The sequence below is a fragment of the Gavialis gangeticus genome, unplaced genomic scaffold (genome assembly GCF_001723915.1).
Source record: "Gavialis gangeticus isolate Ggan-Ray unplaced genomic scaffold, GavGan_comp1, whole genome shotgun sequence".
Classification (NCBI taxonomy): Eukaryota; Metazoa; Chordata; order Crocodylia; family Gavialidae; genus Gavialis; species Gavialis gangeticus.
In genome coordinates, this window is record NW_017729026.1 from 18,853,318 (window position 1) to 18,871,330 (window position 18,013).

Below are 18,013 nucleotides of genomic sequence, written 5' to 3' on the forward strand. Positions count from 1 at the left end.
GCCCCCTCCAGAGCACACTGAGCCAAGGTGGAGCAGCTCTGGGCTTGCAGGGTGACCCCTGGGGTCCCTGCCAGCTGGGGATGCACTGCCCTGCCTCAACCTGCTGGGGTCTTGGGCACATGTAAATGTTACACCTGGGAGCGATAAACTCTGATGCAAATTGCACTGGTGTTTATTCAGGCACAATAACCGCACACATAGATGTGCCCACTGATGGGGTGCATGTGTGTGTGTGCCGGGGGGGGGAGGTCTTCTCACTTATTCATTTATACAAGGCCAGCCTGGAGGTTAGCCTTTGTTTCTTCCTTTCAAATAAAAAAAAAACAGATTAAATGGAACATAGTGATAAGCTTTTTTTTTTAGCATGGCCTTTTAAATCACATTTGAAATGTAAATAACAGCAGCACAGCTGTCACTTTTGCACATCATAAGGAACACTGCTTTCTGGCTGATTGTCCAATTTCACATCCTGCAGGATATGTAATAGAGTGGGCGTGTGGTGCCGATAAAACTGAGCTAGACTCCAGCCATCCATGACTTAGTTACCGAATGCCAGTGTCCTTTATTTACACCTGCATGTAAACAGCCAGAAGTAAACAATACCACCCAGAGCAGTCTAGCACATAGGCTGCTGCAGCTTCACTTCAGTGCCTGAGGTGTTTCATACATTTCACAGAAACTATATTACAGTAACACAAGAGGTGACATAATCACATTGACTTTTTGCTTTTTGCACAGCACTGAGATCAGTTACAGAAAATAAATGTGCAGTCTTTACTGATAATAATTCCCTTGCTGTAGAGGGGGATTGCCAGCGTACTCTTGTCTTCAAATGTCTGTACATATGGAATTGCAATATTATGTGCACAGGAGTCACACACACAATTACCTCCACATTTCTAAATTCAGCACCAGGAGAAAATAAGTGCACCCATAGAGTTTGCAAAACATGCACAGAGTGAAACAAGCACAAAATTCTCTTAAGTCTGTTTTAAGACCATATAGAACCAGAATTAACAGTATACATCTACTCTGTACTTCTACAGCACCTTCCAGCAAACAACCTCAAGATGCTTTACAAGACTATTATAATTTATCCTCATTATGAGGCTTGGAAATATTCCCCTTTTACTCAGTTTCCCCTTCTGTAACTCTATAGAATAAATGACTTGCCCACAGAGCTGTTAAGAGAAATCAGATTTAGCGGCCTAGTTTTGCCTTAATAAGAGAGTATTTTTCCTTTCCCAGAAGCCTAGAACTTCTTGGCCTTTTACCATATAATTTTGGTATAAAACAATGCCGCATGGCTGTAGGGAGAAACACTCAATTTACAAAAAATACTTGAGAGTGCAATGAAACATTCTGAATTCACATCACCTATCATGGAGAAATTTGTTCTCTATCAGCATCATAATAATATTGCCAGTTACAGACTGATCTGAAGGCAGTTTTCTGCTGTAATTCACATTTTGGCTCCACTGAAAAAAAACAGATGAATAAACGATTCTGTATATTCCAACAGATGAGGTTACATAGCAATCATGACAGCAAGACACATAATGCTTGAACCAAGCCTAGTCTTTTCCACTGTTCTGTACCGTAACTAGCTCAAATCACATCCTAGCATGAAACCAAATTCAAGCTTGTAACGATTGCTGTAAAAAAGGTAGCTGATAAATTTGGTTGAACATCATATGCAATTGCTCAGCTATTCTCTTGTGAGTATTCTATGCTTTGAGTAGTTTTATTTCTTTTGCCCTTCCCAGAAGAATACAACGCTTTACTTCCAGCTACCACAATCAGGAAAATAAACCACCCAAACAAGAGAATGACAGTTTTAAAAACTGTTAACACAACAGCAGATAAAAGAAAGTTCTGGTGAGCATTTTTTTTACAGAAATTTCTGTAACAGATATTTCTTCTATTTGAATTCCACATATTAAAGAACATATTAAAGAAAACTTAAGTTATTTTTCTTAAATAAAAACTATGTACAAATTGCACATATTGCACGTGGATCACATTCTGGGATCCATCACAGAAGATAAATGTGCAGTCTTCACTGATATTAAACAGTGATTATCAGTGTACTTTTGTCTTCAAAATTATGTGCACGAGTTCAGTCTCTCTTCTAGTTTCCACTGGAGAATCCTTTAAAACAATGATGTACATCTTTTCATTCTGGAAGCTGTACAGTAGTAGCATTCTCTTCACTAGTGCAGCAAATAGCTCTGCTCAGTAGATCACAAGAGAGCTGTCATGGCTGTCTGGTTTATTGGCTTCAGAGAGTCTCTGGGTGTTGAGTAACCCTCATTCACTGGCGAATTAGTTTGTGGCTTCTGATAGTCAGTGCTATAGCTCACAGAGGTCAAGATGCTCTTAGCTTTAGGCTTATCATAGTTTGTCAGATTCTGTGGGGTTTGATAATCCCCATTCCTGGTGTCAGACCTACATGGGTTAGAGAAGCTGCCAGCAGAAAGGGAACGTTTATGAGCTGAAGAGATGACAGGCACATTGTAGCCATTTTCAGAGGGAAAAGCCTTTTCTCTTCCAGCATGCCGTTCTATAATAGGGGTGGCATATTCAGGCTCCTGACTGGTCAGGGGCAGGGCATATTCATGGCGGCTAGCTCTGTGTGGGCAGCTATAGTGGTTTACAATCTCTGTGCTACCTCTCTTCTCCTCATCCTCTGTGTCCATTGGTCTAAAAGTGGATCCTTTTCGTGTTACCATCCCAGTTCCAATCATGAGAGGTTGCTGATAATCTGAGAGGGAAACATTAACAATTCAATAATAATCTACATACAAGTAGTGGTTTGAGTCAACTGTGAATTCACTTAATAGGAGTCTGAGATTAAAAACCTCAAGTGACTGATTTCTATTTGGAGTATACCATCACGAGGAATGAAAGAAATGCCTAACCTCAGTTCCAGGCAATCACTTTTGCTCAGCCAGCCCCTGTCCTAAACTCTGACTTTTTTACAAGGAGAAATGTCCTTAAAGGAAATTGTTAACAAATACCTCAAAAAATTAAAAAAAAAAATCTCCTGGATGGTTTGCTGTCTCACTCATTCAATGGCATGGGGGTATCTAAATCAGCTCCTGTATCCCACTGTGTGCGGTTTGCTAGAGCTTTGCTTTAACAGGTTTTACCTGCCCCTCTTGCCATTACATGCTACACACCCAGAACAAAATAAATGCACCAAAGAGGACACAGTTGTTACCTGCCATATCACTTGTGACCAGATCCAGCTTTTGCGGTGTCTCTTTTTCATTGTTATAGCTGATAGTAAATTCAGTTGACTGATGTCTAGTAAAAGGCTGTTTGATCTGTTTCCAACAACCTTGAATAAAGAAATAAAAGTAGAAGACATTAAATTTTAAAGAGTGATTTGACTTTAAAATATGTTGATTGGAACTTATCAGAAAGTCAAGTTCTTCATGTGGACGCTGTTGTTAGTATTTTGAGGTAGTAACAATAAACTGCAAAAAACCACACTGCTTGTAAATCATTGGGAAATATCAAATCAACAGCTGTTTTAAGGAAAAAAATAAATATTACTAAAAATGTGTTTCCTCTCTGCATTTCTTGACAAGAAGGGCTCAAACTGTGTAGTTACTGGCAACAGGGTGTTTGTGTTTGACAGTTAATTTACAGAGAATACCACAGAAATGACAGGTTTTATTAAGCTAACTAACTAACTGACTGTCATTTCTATGGTAAAAACAAGATGCTTATAACCCTTCAGAACAGCCTTCTGTTTTGGTTTCCAAGTAGGGTCCCCATTATCACAGCATCAGAATGCCTAAGACAGATCAGTTAATTTGCCATCACAACTCTCTGGTGAGGCAGGAAATCTGTAAGTGGGAAAACAATCACTGTTTAAACGACCTGCCTGAAGTGTCCCAGGAAGTTTGTAGCTGAACTGGAAACTGTATTCAGATCTCCTACATCTCAGCCTTGTTCTTTATTATGAAACTAAGCTTTCTCTTGGCATTTAGGAGGTGGATTTATGGAATGCGGAAGGGAGAGCAAACTGACTTAAGCAAGCAGATCTCTGGTTTTATATGTCTTGTCTTCATTAGAAATGGAAGTTGTTTTAGGGCTCAGGCTTGTTCATCTGACTTGACAAACATGCTGTTAAATGAAAATTTCTAAGGAAGACAAGCTCAGTGACTGTGCCTTCCCTCTATTAACAAGTATAAACTTTAGGACCTGTTGAGAAAAACATATTCTGCATTGGTCTGTTTTCAAGATTCCTTCAGACAACTGAGTCTTGCCTTTCTTAAACAGAATTATACTTCAGAGGGATGTTCCTCCATATAACTGACAGGAGTGTATGCTAAACAGCAGCTGGATCCAGATTGCCAAGCCTAGCCCCACTCTAGAAAGCCTAATCAACTGAGCTAAAGGAGTGTGAAATGTTAAATGTTTCTGCAAACGACCTTCAGAGCAAAATCTCCCAGCCAATGTTCAGTTCAGATTTGATGAACAAAGTACAGTTCAGTATTGAGCTTTGTAAATCACACTGAGGGGCAGGAGGAGGAAACACAAAGACATATCAAAACCTCTGTCTCAGGGCGTCTTTGGAGAGTGACTGTTCCCTGTACTATAGGGAAGAGGCTGGGAAGGAGCAATCTGTTTCAGTGTGGTTAATTTCTTTGATAAAAAAGCACTAAGGTAAAATAACTTAGGACACGATTTTTCACTTGTTAAGTACATTTCTGTTGTGAAAACCACATCATTTTAACTCTGTAGGTGCTGTCGAGGTAAGACTAGTAGTGGTCTCATTTGACCTATTCTTTGGTGAACAGGGCAAATTTAATATAAAAAAAATTAAATGAGGAGGAATTAAAACACAATGCAGTTGGTATTAATTGCTCAATCCTTTCTATTGCTTCCCCCAAAGAAGAGAATAGAAGTATGATTTTCCACTAACCTGGTTTCTGAGCATCAGATAAGCCATAAGCAACTCCTTTTATTTCTCTCCTGTAAGGAGAAGAATGTTTTTGTAAGTGTCTGTCACTCACAGCATTTCATCTTCATGCCTTAGCTTTGGTGGAGAGAACTATCATATTTGCCAGCTGAGAACTGTCATGCTCTTTTAATTTGTGGATGATGTGGTTTATTGAATGTAGGACTTATAAACCGGAATGGTTAAACCGAGTTTCTTCCCATGTCCATTCAAGACATTAGGCACTGCAATTGAAACTCCTGCAATTTAGGTTGGCAAATTATGCTGGAGAATGGCAGGCCAGTCCACACATTATCCTCTTGGCTGTATGCATGGATTATTATTATACAATTTTGCATAGTTTACAGAGTTTGTAGTAGATGCTCCGGAGAGATCTGAGCCCTCGTTAGGGTGAGTTGATATCACTCTCCCAAATTTCCATCTGGTGATACGAACATTTCTATCCCCTGGTCGAAGTTGTTTGACAAGTTCAAATGAAAATTGTGTAAAGGGAGTCAAAGTTGATCAAATTCACCTCCTTTCAACTTTCTCAACAAAAGGTGGGACAGTGGCTTAGATTTACTCACTCACCAACATATGCTTTAAATTTGGCCCACCAATTCTCAGCTGCTGTGACTTCTTTGTAAAGCGATTAGTAGAGACAAGCAGAGGATGAGGAACAACAGGGGAGTGGCATAACATGGCTAAAATTGTTCCCACCCCCTCTGACTCCTCCGTGTGGATCTTATACCATCTTAGATTCATTTATATCCCAGTAGGTGGAGGCAGAGAGGCTGAGGAATCTATATTAGCATAAGGAATTCCATCCTACATCACTTCTGGATGCGACTGACTGAGAAACACGGTTTACATGACACCAAAGGAGAGTTTCTGTTTAAAGGAAAAGTTTTCAAACAATGCTAAGCTCCAGCCTCAAGGAAGTACTGCTGGCATATGGGACTGAATGAGGAGTGTGCAAACAGGAGTGTGATTTACACAACTACAACTATCCTGCTTTATATAAGAAAAAAGTGAAGCCTCTTACTTGCATATGGTCATATAGATGCACATTCCAAATAGGAACAAACACAGCACTACCAGGACTGGGACAATGATAGCTGTAAGTTTTAAACCTGCAGGGAAAGAAAGTTGCAAGGTACCGTTACCCAAAGCTGGATATGTTTTTACTATGGTCAGCATGCTAAAAATGAACATAGGCCAAAAACTCCTGATTCTGTAACAGCGCACAAGAAAGAAAAAAATCCAATATTGCAACAGGGTTTGAGCTAAACACATGCAGCAGTGTTGATGCTGAAGGAGTTAAACCCATTTTCTTTAGGTCTGTGCTTGACTCAAAATCTGCACACATCCTTCTTTAGAAATCTTTCTTATTGGAGATGAAGCTGGCAGTGTTGCCTGTTGTTTAGGTTACCTGACACCTTCACAGTTAAAAACTGCAGGTCATGCACGCTCAGAGATGAGATTTTAGCAGCTAAATCCCCAGAAGATTTCACCCTCACTGAACATGTTTAAGCCTCTCACAGCTTTTAATGTTGACCAGACGGAGCATATGCCATCTCTACAGAGAGTAAGAATGGTCCAGCCAAGAGCCATGAAGATTTACAAGGTCTGTTTTTGTAAGTGCTGATCTATGCAGAAAAGGACAATCTCCTATTATTATCAGTTACTGTTAGTTCAAATGGAATGGCTTAGCCAGACTTGAGTGGTGTTTCCTAGGGATGGCAAAAAGTTCTAACCTTGTGGGTAAACCACATGTTGGTCAACTGTATGCCTTATTTGAAGCAGGCAGGGACCTGCTCAAGAGATGAATCAGGATTGTACAGTGAAAGGTGATTATGTATATGGCTTTTAATTTGCTGCAGAAGGTGAAAAGTGTGAAGGAAATTAAAGGTCTGTTTCTACCACAGAGTTCCTATGCAATGCTGAGCCAGTTATTTAAACCAGACTTCACAAATGGTTACTAATTTTTGGATCCCCAGTTTGAGACTCTGGAGTCCAAAATGCAGAAGTGTTGAATACACAACTACAACTAAAGACAATAAGAGTTGTGCTTTGAACATACAAAGTGCTATAGAATGGTAAAGTACTCTGAAAATAAAAGCATCTCCTATGGGTACCCCAAATTAATATATGTATTTGGCCTTAATCACTGCGCCTCAGACTGTAAAACAGAGATGTTGCCTCTTCATCTTACAGAGTTTTGTGATGATAGATTCATGTTTGATGCATTTGGATACTATTGCAATGAAAACGATAGTAAAATCTGTGGGGGAATAAGGTCTGGGGAGAGCCATTGAACAGCAAGGATAAAAACAGAATTATGAATATCTGCTCATTGAGTGAGTACCATCACTCCTTTTCACTGGATAAGGATGTAGGAGTTGATCTTTTGCAAAGATACCATTAAAACAGTGGTTATCAAACTTGTTAGACTCAAGGCACCCTTTGGGAGATGCCAGCTCTTAGCTGTCACTTAAGGCACAGACAGAAGAGGCAGCTCCCTGTTGCAACTCAGTACTTTATAGGAAGTACTTTGAGTTGCAACCTTCCCCTGGATCCAACAGAAGTTTGCTGTTGGGTCTGGGAGTTGGACTTCCCAGCTGCTTGCTGGAGCCTGCAGCCCAGTCTCCATAGCAATGCCACCCTTCACTCCCAGCTGGGGCACTTTTCAGAATGGGAGGGGGGAAAATGAAACAGAGGGAGCTTGCTCTTGGGGTTCCCCAGCCAGCGCTGGAAGGTGGGGCGGGTGAATTGGAGCCCACCTTATTCCCAAGGTGGGGGACTCCAATACACCTGCCCCACTCTCCAGAGCTGGCTGAAAAGACCCCAAAACCTCTGCTCCCTTTCCCCCCTCCCATTTGGAAAATAGCAACATACTGGGAGCTCCACAGACACTAGTTACAAAACGCACTCTGTGGTACACACTCCATTATGAAACGTGTTCATCTGAATCCTCATGCAACGAGGGTTCAGATTTTTGCAGGATTGGGCCCTTTTAAAGCAGTCTGTTAGCCATGTACTTCTGTGTGGTCATGGCTGTAGACTACTTTCTGGGGCCAGAGTGAAAATTGTCACTTCTGTCTGCGCCCTTATTTCTTGACTACAGAAAACTAGTACAGCAAGCAAATCAGAATGTTTTTGACACTCTGGATTCCTACTTTAAATCTCATGGTTTATCTCATGAACTGTGTATAGGTGTTTCACGCCTAACAGTTATTTCACAGCCTGCAGCCTTGGCACCCTGGTTGAGAATTGCTACAATAAAACAAATGGGTTTTATTTCTCTCCAAAGATCACAGTCAGTCACATACTTCATGACAATGCAGGTCAAAAGAGTGACCTCCACAGAAAAATTGGACTTATACCCATTTTACCTCTGATGATCTGGAAGTTGTTTATATTTTCTAAGTCCTTTTCCATGTCTTTTTTTTTCATTAGGAACTAAGACGTTGTCTACCTAATTTTTCAGGAAAATTCTACTGACAACTAACAAACAGGTAAATTCATGACATTATATATCAAAAGGAAGTAAAATGTGAAAGGAGAAATTATTTTTATTTAAATTGTTTAAGAGCCTACATCTCAATTTAAAATTAAACTGGAAAACATTTGACATGCAACATGGTGGAAAATAAACTCTTCACATCTGCACCTCTTTAACAACAGGCTAAAATACATTCCCAATTTACTTTTGAGTGTGCCAAAGAACACAAACACAAAAATTATCAGATACTGCCTCCCCTGAAGCAATCAAATAAAATTAAAGCTTTTGAGCCACTATGCTTTATAAAGAAGTGAAGGGCACTTGTGCCCCACCTGACTTTGTGGAAAGTAATGAGAAGGTAACACCTTGTTTTTGGGAAGTGTTAAACAAGGAGTGGACATGACAAGGTGATGGCATATTTTAGAGGGATTATACCATTTTAGTATTACCTAAGTTAGTTTCTTCTGATGGGACAGGTTCTGTGACAGTTCTATCTTCTTTTCCAATTGATGCATCTGTATTTTGACTTGGTCTTTGCCACATTGAATGAGTAAATGAGCTGTTCACTGTGAAAATAAGAGTGAAAACTGGTGAACTATGGCGTAATTGTGAAATTTGGGGGTCCACTGCCTCACCAGGCTCAGATGCCAGAAGTACTGCTTACCCCATACCTTGCATTATTCGACAACCAATCAGCTCCACCTTCAGGGCTATTCTTTGGTGCCAGGTCTGTGGAACCACCCGTACATAACGGGCTACTATAGGAGGGATAAAATTATTACGTACAATGTCTCCAAAATTGGAGTTACCATGGAACACCTACAATACATAAAAAATAAATAAATAAGCACAATAAGTCTTACTAGCTGTATTTTAAAAGTTTGATTTCCCCTTGTTTCCTCCAATCTTCCAAATTTAAAGAGTGAGACTTGTCAACTCAAAACTCATTTACAAATATGTCTAAAACCTGTGTCATAATCTTAAGATTTTACAATAAGAATTTCAAAAGAAATGCACATTTTCCTACTTACGTTCACATTTTGCACTTAAACTCAGCATAAGGAAAGAAATAAGACTTTGCACCTTCACTTTTGTTTCAGTTTGGATTTAACTTTCTAGCTAGTTCCCAGGATGCAGCAGTTACGTTACAAATATTCATACCCAAATGCCTCTCCAGTCAACAAAAAACAAAAACAAATTAGAAATTGGTTTTACTGACAGCAAATCATGAAAGTATTTTATCTTTTGCAAAATAATTTTTCTTTAAAAACACTTGAAGGAGTTTGACTGTCCCTTTCACTATACTTCCAATAACTGGTGATCTGTTGAGCCATTCTCACAATGAACTCTTATTAGCTTAAATGAAAATCACATAAGGCATCCTCACAGCGTTAGTTTGTCTGGCATACGATTCATGGGCTCAGATCAAGTATAGCTTTGTATAAGGGTTTTTTTGTTTTTTTAATTACAAGTCACGTGGATCAGTTGTAAACTGAGACTTTGCTTCATGTGAAATAAAAAAAACAAAGCAAATCCCAAATACATTCAAATCAACTCTTTAAATTGTGAAGAACTACCATGGTGGAAGAATGCAAAGCAGACCATTTTAAATACCTTAGTTTCATAATTCAGCCACTACTGCATTCATTTTTCAGTCTGCAGGCAATAATCCTGTAATTCTAACATATTAAATCCACATGGTGCAGTGAAGTACAGAAAAATTGGGATTGTAAGTAGTGTCTTCAAAATCAGCTCCCCTAGTCTTTAGAGAAAGTTTTTGGTTATACTGAAGATCAAAGAGCACTTGGAACCTGATCCCCAAGACATGCTTCATAATTTCCTTTCGAAGTAATGGTCACAGTAACTATTAAGCCCTGGAGGATGGTCAAGGAAACTCAGTGTTGTTATACCAGTGCAATCTTCTAACTCAGGCCTTGTCTTTATGAGAAACTGTCACTAATTTGTCTATCAAAGCAATTTAAGCCAAATATATTGAAAGCCACTGTAAGGGCTCTTATTTTGCTTTACGAGTATTTATTTCATTTTAGTTAAATCAGTTCCTGATACTTAGGCTACAGGCTCACAATATGCTTACTGTGGAGTAAACTGACATTACTCTGTAGCACAAATGAAGCAGACACATGGTGACATAGCCTTATGCCAGCATAAATTGATCCTGTACATGTTAAAGTTATACCTCAGGAAGTGCGGCATAACTTAACACAGGTGCAAATTATCCAGATGTCTTAATTAGTGGAATAGACACATGACCAATGTCATCCCTGGATAGCCCCTTTCCTCAGTACAAACTAGTTCCTCCAGTTTGTTCAGGCTCTGTGGTGCCTACTGTGCGCAGGCATTTTGGAAAAGCAGACCAAATGTCTGCTCCTTACTACAGAGTACTTTTACTACCGAGTAAAGTGCAGGGTGATTGTTTTTCTTTAGTAATTGTGATGTGTATCTATACCGTTAGATCTGTGATGGCAGAATTATCTTGGTCAGGTAGGTGAAGGGGCATAATCCTTCTCTGACATGGCTGTGTCAACAGAAGGACATACTGCAGACAAGTCATGTTGGCAAAAGTGCACTTTTATCCTCATGACTTGGCTTGCTTGTGTATATTTCTAGTTTTGTACAAAGTGTAGTTTATGAATATACTATACCAACATTGCTATACTAATGAAGTACTCCTTTGTAGGCCTGGCATTAAGCTAAATTTTAATAGAGTGTGTCTAAGTAGTTTTCTGCACAAATTCAGTTTAGCTAAATGAGCTCCAAGAAAAAAAAAGAAAAGAAAGAAATCACAACTTCAGTTTACCTAGTGTAACTGTTTAGACAAGCCAAGTAGATTAGTGGTACAGGCTTGTATAGATTTGGTTAATCTTCAGCACTGTAACTGCACTAATGTACTCTGCTGATGTAGTGAATCTTTTTTACAGTGAAAGTCTGTCCCTGAATGTCAAGTCATTTTAAGGCATTTTTTTTAAAATTCCCTTTCTTTTGTGTTTTTGCTCCCTGCACATCTCCTTTTACCTTTTCTTCATTGCTCAGTATTCCCTTGTAAATCTTCCATTTTGAGTTGCTATTTTTATAATTCATTGTAAATGTCTTTACATAAAAGTCAGAATTCAGCAGAGTGGTTCCTGTGGTCCTAATCCCTTGAAAGAGAAAAACAAAGTGTTCATGTATGAGCTTTTTTCCTAAAGGAACATTTCAAATGAAAATTCATATGTAAATACATTAAAAACAAATGGATATTTGCATCTACAACAGCTATTTATTTATTTTTCAGAGCAAATCTGGAGTTCTACACAGGGTAAGAAGTGGAAGGGAGAAGTCAGATTCATAAGTTAGTGTTATACTGTAAATTTCATTCTCTTTATATAAATAGATGGTATAGAATTTTAAAGGTAACCAGATCAATGACTCCAAAATGACAATAGCTTTTAGAGATTATGGCCCATCATGGCAGTCTTTAAAACTTTCCAAGTAACAGTAATTTACATTTTAAGACTACATGAATTGGCAACTGAAGTCTCTTTCATCCGTATCATCATTTCAATGGCTCTGGTTTAGGTATAAAATGAAGTGCATCATAAATAACACCCAAGATGACATTTACAGTTTAATGGACACAACAGCTCAACTAATTACTGATTGTGCAAAATATTTTGCAGAGCCACAACATACTGTTTGTAGCTCACTGATATGACGCAGCATGAGACAGGATAGCTCAGCCCAATCCAGTACTCCATGTACATCAAATACCTCATCACTGTCAAGTTGGAGGTCTAGTTTCAACAATAACTAAACATTCTTAATATCTAAACCACCAAACTGTGTTAAAGTATAGGATGTTTGATTGCTTTTAATAAGCAAATGAATAGAAATGCTACATTTTGACATCATGCCATTTCTAGTAACTATGTACATGTCAGATGTACTTAATTTATAGCCCCAGCAGAAGAGCCACCCAATGTTACTAAGTACACAACTTACCTGTTATTCTCTTTTTCTCTCCCAGGTCTATTTCTAACCACTCCTGTTGGCTGCTGTGATTAGAAGCCCAAGACAACCGTTGCACTTCGAACCAAGCCTTGTCAGGAGACCAGTGAACAACTTCCCCAGATTCACTGATTTCTTTCCAGGAGGAGGACGCAGTAATATGGGTCTGGAAGAGGAATCCATCTTCCAGACTCAGGGATTTATTGCAGCCTAAGAATTCCATTACAGAGAGAAACAGAAGCATCAACTGACATTTTCCCAGCATATTTTATTTTAGGTCAATAATCCGCCCAATTCCGTCCCCCTGCTCCCTACAATAATCAGTGCACATTATTCTTCTATCTGTTTTACTCTTTCTGTCTCTCTTGCTACCATTCACTAGTCACTGTTTGCCAGTCAATTCAGAGCATGCAATCTAATATCAGATAATTATAGTCACCTCCCTAGCTTCTCACATAGACATGTACACACAATCACCTCTGACACTGGTCTTGTTTGCTATAATTTGTCTTCACCATTTTTGCATTTGGCTTGTCATTTCTCCAAAACTATATAACACTGTGTTCCAATGTATACTGATTTGTATCAGACCTACATTTTCAAGCTTTTCCTTTGAAATCATGTTTTGACGTTTGCATTTGTCCGCTGTAAAGAATGATCTTTGGGAAACAGAAACATGCTGTGTGTGTGAGGGGGAGACGTTGTAGTGTAAATATTTCATTGTTCATACCAATAGTTAAAGTTTATTCAAATTAGCTGGGTTGGAGAGGGTTCTTGAAACTAGTTAAAAGAGGTGATACCACCGTGATAAATAGCTGCAAGTGAGCAATTACTCTACTAGGGAGCCAACAGAATTTCTACACATGCATATTTTCCATGAAAACAAGCCAATGTATTGTAGTTTCAGAACTAGCAAACAGTGTAATATATGAAGTTAAAAGTCATTCCACAGCATTTCATGGGACTCATTATGTTTTACAGTTTCATACACATATAATGACTTCACCTAAAGAGATTAAAATATAATTCAGTAGTGGACCAAGATTTTTCCCTTGCTTTCATCATGTTCAAATGCAAATTTAAACCAAACAAAAAACAAAGTAAAGCAAAAAAATCCTTAAAAGAAAGTCCTATATAAATATAAAAGCAGAATTAAATATTATTTTATATTAAGGAAGGTCATAAAAAAGCTCCTGTTTTCTATAGTAGTGTGATATGAACTATTTTTATTTACTTATACACATACTTTCTCTTGTTGAAGCCATGAAGACAAAATACATTTAAGCATGCCTTGAAAAAAAATGCTTTCATGTTTTATCATCTTAAGGACAATGAAAACAGAAGCATTACTCCCCTGTCTTCCCCAGCAGCCCCAGAAATGTAATATCACAATTTCATTGTTGTTGCTTCTCAACCACACGGATTCGTCCTATTCCTGGCTTTTTCTTTTCCACAATCACAAGCTTTAGATCCACTATGACAACAGTCAGGCAGGAAGCTACTATCCTAAAAGTATCTACATTATATGTAGTATGACATTTTTTTAGGTTATTTTAGAATCTTTTACAAGGAAACAACTGTAAACTTGAATAGCTAAAATAAAGTAATTTTTCTTACCATTTGAGGTAAACAAAAATCGTTTATCTGACAGTGAGCCACTGTAAGAAAAGAAAGAGGAAAAGATATAGTTGTTGAGCATTTCAGGAGCTCCTTATAACTAGCACAGGAAAAATAGATTCATTGTGGGATAAAATATTTTTGTTATACAACAGACCTTAATTTAAATGATAGCCAATTTCTTTTGTTTGGCAGCCTCTTTCTGTCAAAGAAACTTTCGTTTCTGCCATCTGACAAAATTCAGGTCTAGCCATACTGCTTGTGTTTTAAAATTATGGCCCATCCCCCCAGATAGTTATCCTCATCATATATTCCTTCCCTCATTCGGTTACCCAAAATCTTTATAGCTGATGGGCAATTTCTTGCAAATCCCATTCTTCATCCACTCCTCACAACTACGAAAGAAGTGCACATTCCTAAAGGCCACCCACCATACAGCTCCAAAATGCTTTGTTGCAATAAACAAGAGTTCTGTATCTAACGATGTGGCACCGTTCTAAAAGTGAGAATGTTTCTTCTTATACTTTCACCAACATAAATCAAGAAAACTCAGTAAAGTCACAACAGTTATTGTAATGTAAATCAAATCCCACCCAGTGAGTTAAACAACTGTTGTGACTAAATCATGCTTTGTTCTCATTTCTATAACTATGGCCAAACGGTATGCTCATAAAGTGAAAAAACTGTGCTCTATCAAGGCTAAAAACAAGGTGCATATAGTAAGATTATAACATAATTCTGCTATAACCAACTCTGAGGAACATGAATAGAAGCACCTGTTTCACTCTGAAGTCAGACCTATCTTTCAGTCCTACTTCCTCTAACCTGAGATATTATAATATAAAACATAGACCAAAAGTTAACTGCTCAACTCCACCAAGACATACATCATACACAGCAACTGTAAAATAGCCAACATGTTCAGAAGTGCCTACTAATTTTGATTGCTCAACCAAATCCTCTGAAAATTGGTTTCATTTAAAATGAAAGAGCAGTTTGTAGTTCCTGAAAATCTGTTCCCTTCACTATGTCTCAAGTTATATACCACAAATCAATAGTCCTATCTGAAAAATCATGGTCAGTGTATTATGCTTTAAAATAACTTCTGTACTAATGGGACAACCCCTAGTGGTTGCTATAAAATTGCAGAACAATATTTCCTCATTTCTGTTCTCTAGACGAGTAGCAACTTATAGATTCATCTGTTTGAGAACAAAGCTGTAGAAAATTAGGGAGAGAAAGGCAAACTGACCCCAGATAAGGACCAATAAAAGCACTAGTTCCTTTGTCCACCTTCTAGATACGAGAAAGACCTAGAATTTCCAGAAAGTATTAAGATGGTTTAGTCATGATCAACTGTTTTTTGGTTAAAAATCTTTTGTAGGTCATTAAAAGGCTAATTTGTAATAACTCATCTTTTTCATGATGCAATTGGTAGTATTTGTGCCATGACTTTCAGACCAAAATGAAATTTGTGCTATTATGTAGATGTCCATTTCCTTATTAACCTTAAGAAAGCTTTCTAGCAGACAACGACTATGATAAAGGTGTATTGAAGAATCCACTTTACAGATACTTGTACAAAAATATTCTGTTCCACTGAGGAATTTTACATTAAAAATTACAGTCAGATTCAAGGGAAGTTTTGTAAACAATGCAGTTTAAACCAAAATCTTAACTTTTCCAATTAATGAACAATTGTATTTTCTGTTTTCAAAGAACACTATTTTTGCATGTGAAGAGGTTCAGAGAGCCGCACAACCCAGCTCTGGTAGCAAAGTTAAGCCCACATGTTTATACTTGAATATCAGAACTGCCCAATAAATCTGAATCCTGGCCACTATATCTTCATTATATAGTACTTATGTCTAAGTCCAAAGATAGATCATGGAAACTGCAAATCACAGATAACAGAAGCATAACAAATATACTAAAAAATGAAGCCAGAGAGGCCAAGGTCAGGTCTGGAATGCTAGTAAGTGAGCAATTCATAACTTAAATGTCTGTATCATAATGTGATAGTTAGGGGCTCAACGCACATAAGCAGCAGCATTTGATGAGGTCAATTTCAGATCAAGTCACTAAATGAAATATATATTTAATACTGAAATCCAGTATAAATGAGATTTTATTCAAAATATTGTTAGCTTTTATTTAAAGGGGATTTTTAAGTTAATAAAAATACTATTGTCTGTATGCCAAAGAGATTTTTCACAGGACTGACAGTTTCAAGGAATATTATTCCAGTGCCTGTGTATTCCAAGGACAGAAAAGCTATTCAGATCTACTAATGTGCATTATAAAACCTCTTTTAAAGGTTGAAATAGGCTGGTTGCTCACTAAATTATGCCCGTTACCTTTTCCTTGGAAAACACTCAGTTTACTCCTGCTTTGAAATAACTGTCTTAGATGGGAAGGGGCTCCCATAGTTTCTGACCTCAGTTCCAGCTCTCTGTGGAAGCTATCCCACTGCTCCCTAGACATGTTATCAAATGAACGTTAAATGCAAGGTGCATAAAAGTCACAAAAGCAGGCACCAGAAACAGGGGCAGCACTAGGGAGGGTTGTGGGGGGCTATAGCCACCCCAAAATTCACTGTAACCCACTTGTAGCCACCCCTCCCAGCACCATCCATGTCCAAGCCCCCTGCACCTCCACTCTGGGCCACTGCTGCCTACCCTGTGCAGCTGAGTTCAACCTGCTCCTGCCTGCAGAGGGGTGGCACTCCTTGCCCAGCCCATAGGGCCTGTGTCCCACCTTTGTCTGGGCAAGGAAGGAAGGACAGACTGTGTGGATAACATCCTTTTGCGGATAACACAGATAAAACACGTTTAAAGTGGGTATTGTTAAACAACAAATGTTTGGCTAGAAAATGTATATTGCAGTGCCCCCCTCAATTTTCTGTCTAGCCCACCTCAGCCCCCCTCACCAGGAAGAAGCTGGTGCCACCCCTGACCAGAAATCAGGGCTCACTTCCTTATAGGTAGGGATTCACTCAATTCGCAATTTTGCGGAAATATCAAAAACTGGGCATTGTCCATGAAATAGGGCAATGTCCATGAAAACAGTGAATCCCGGGACATCGTTCTCCTGTTGTACTCGGCCTTGGTGAGGCCACAGCTGGAGTACTGCGTCCAGTTTTGGGCCCCGCAATTCAAAAAGGATGTGGAGAAGCTTAAGAGAGTCCACAGGAGAGCCACGCGCATCATCAGAGGTCAGGATAACAGACCTTATGATGAAAGTCTGAGAGCCATGGGACTCTTCAGCCTGGAAAAGTGCAGGCCCAGGGGCGATCTGGTGGCCACCTATTAGTTTATCAGGGGTCACCACCAGTATCTGGGGGAATGTCTGTTCACCAGAGCGCCCCAAGGGATGACAAGATCAAATGGTCACAAACTCCTCTGTGACCGTTTCAGGCTGGACATAAGGGAGAACTTCTTTACTGTCCAAGCCCCCAAGGTCTTGAATAGACTCCCACTGGGGATGGTTCAAGCACCCACTCTGAACGCCTTCGAGACACTTTTGGATGTTTATCTTGCTGGGATCCTATGACCCCAGCTGACTTCCTGCCCCTGGGGCAGGGGGCTGGACTCGATGATCCTCCAGGGTCCCTTCCAGCCCTAGTGTCTATGAAATCTATGAAAGAGAAAAAAATACTTACTAAAAATAAAATGCTCATTCCCCAAAGGGAGCCAGCAGTCCTTGTGGCTGCTGCAGTCCAGCTGCGCAGCCCGCTGGGGGATGGATGGGGGTGGTGAGGAAGAGGGCTGCCAGTATGACAGGGGTTGCCAAGATGGTTGCCACCTCCACCCCTAGCTGCTGATTGGCTGAGAGGCCTGCCTGTTGTGTGGCCCCACCCCTCTCCATCAGTCATTGGGGTGGGTCTGCATGATGGACAGCCTTCTTGGCCAACCAGCAGCTCGGGCCAGAGG

The 18,013-nt window shown here is 39.2% G+C and overlaps 1 protein-coding gene across 1 annotated transcript in view; it reads right to left on the bottom strand.

Annotated features, from left to right (window-relative positions):
- Positions 1 to 338: 338 nt before the first annotated feature.
- Positions 339 to 18,013, bottom strand: part of DCBLD1 (discoidin, CUB and LCCL domain containing 1) — a 71,100-nt gene continuing 53,425 nt past the window's right edge. Inside the window, exons 7-15 of the mRNA XM_019520046.1 lie at positions 14,082 to 14,122; positions 12,459 to 12,674; positions 11,493 to 11,617; positions 9,131 to 9,278; positions 8,909 to 9,025; positions 6,000 to 6,087; positions 4,940 to 4,989; positions 3,224 to 3,343; positions 339 to 2,764 (exon numbers count right to left, since the gene is read on the bottom strand). Coding sequence (XP_019375591.1) covers positions 2,244 to 2,764; positions 3,224 to 3,343; positions 4,940 to 4,989; positions 6,000 to 6,087; positions 8,909 to 9,025; positions 9,131 to 9,278; positions 11,493 to 11,617; positions 12,459 to 12,674; positions 14,082 to 14,122 — 1,426 coding nt within the window. The 3' untranslated portion in view covers positions 339 to 2,243. The remainder of the gene's footprint in view (positions 2,765 to 3,223; positions 3,344 to 4,939; positions 4,990 to 5,999; positions 6,088 to 8,908; positions 9,026 to 9,130; positions 9,279 to 11,492; positions 11,618 to 12,458; positions 12,675 to 14,081; positions 14,123 to 18,013) is intronic.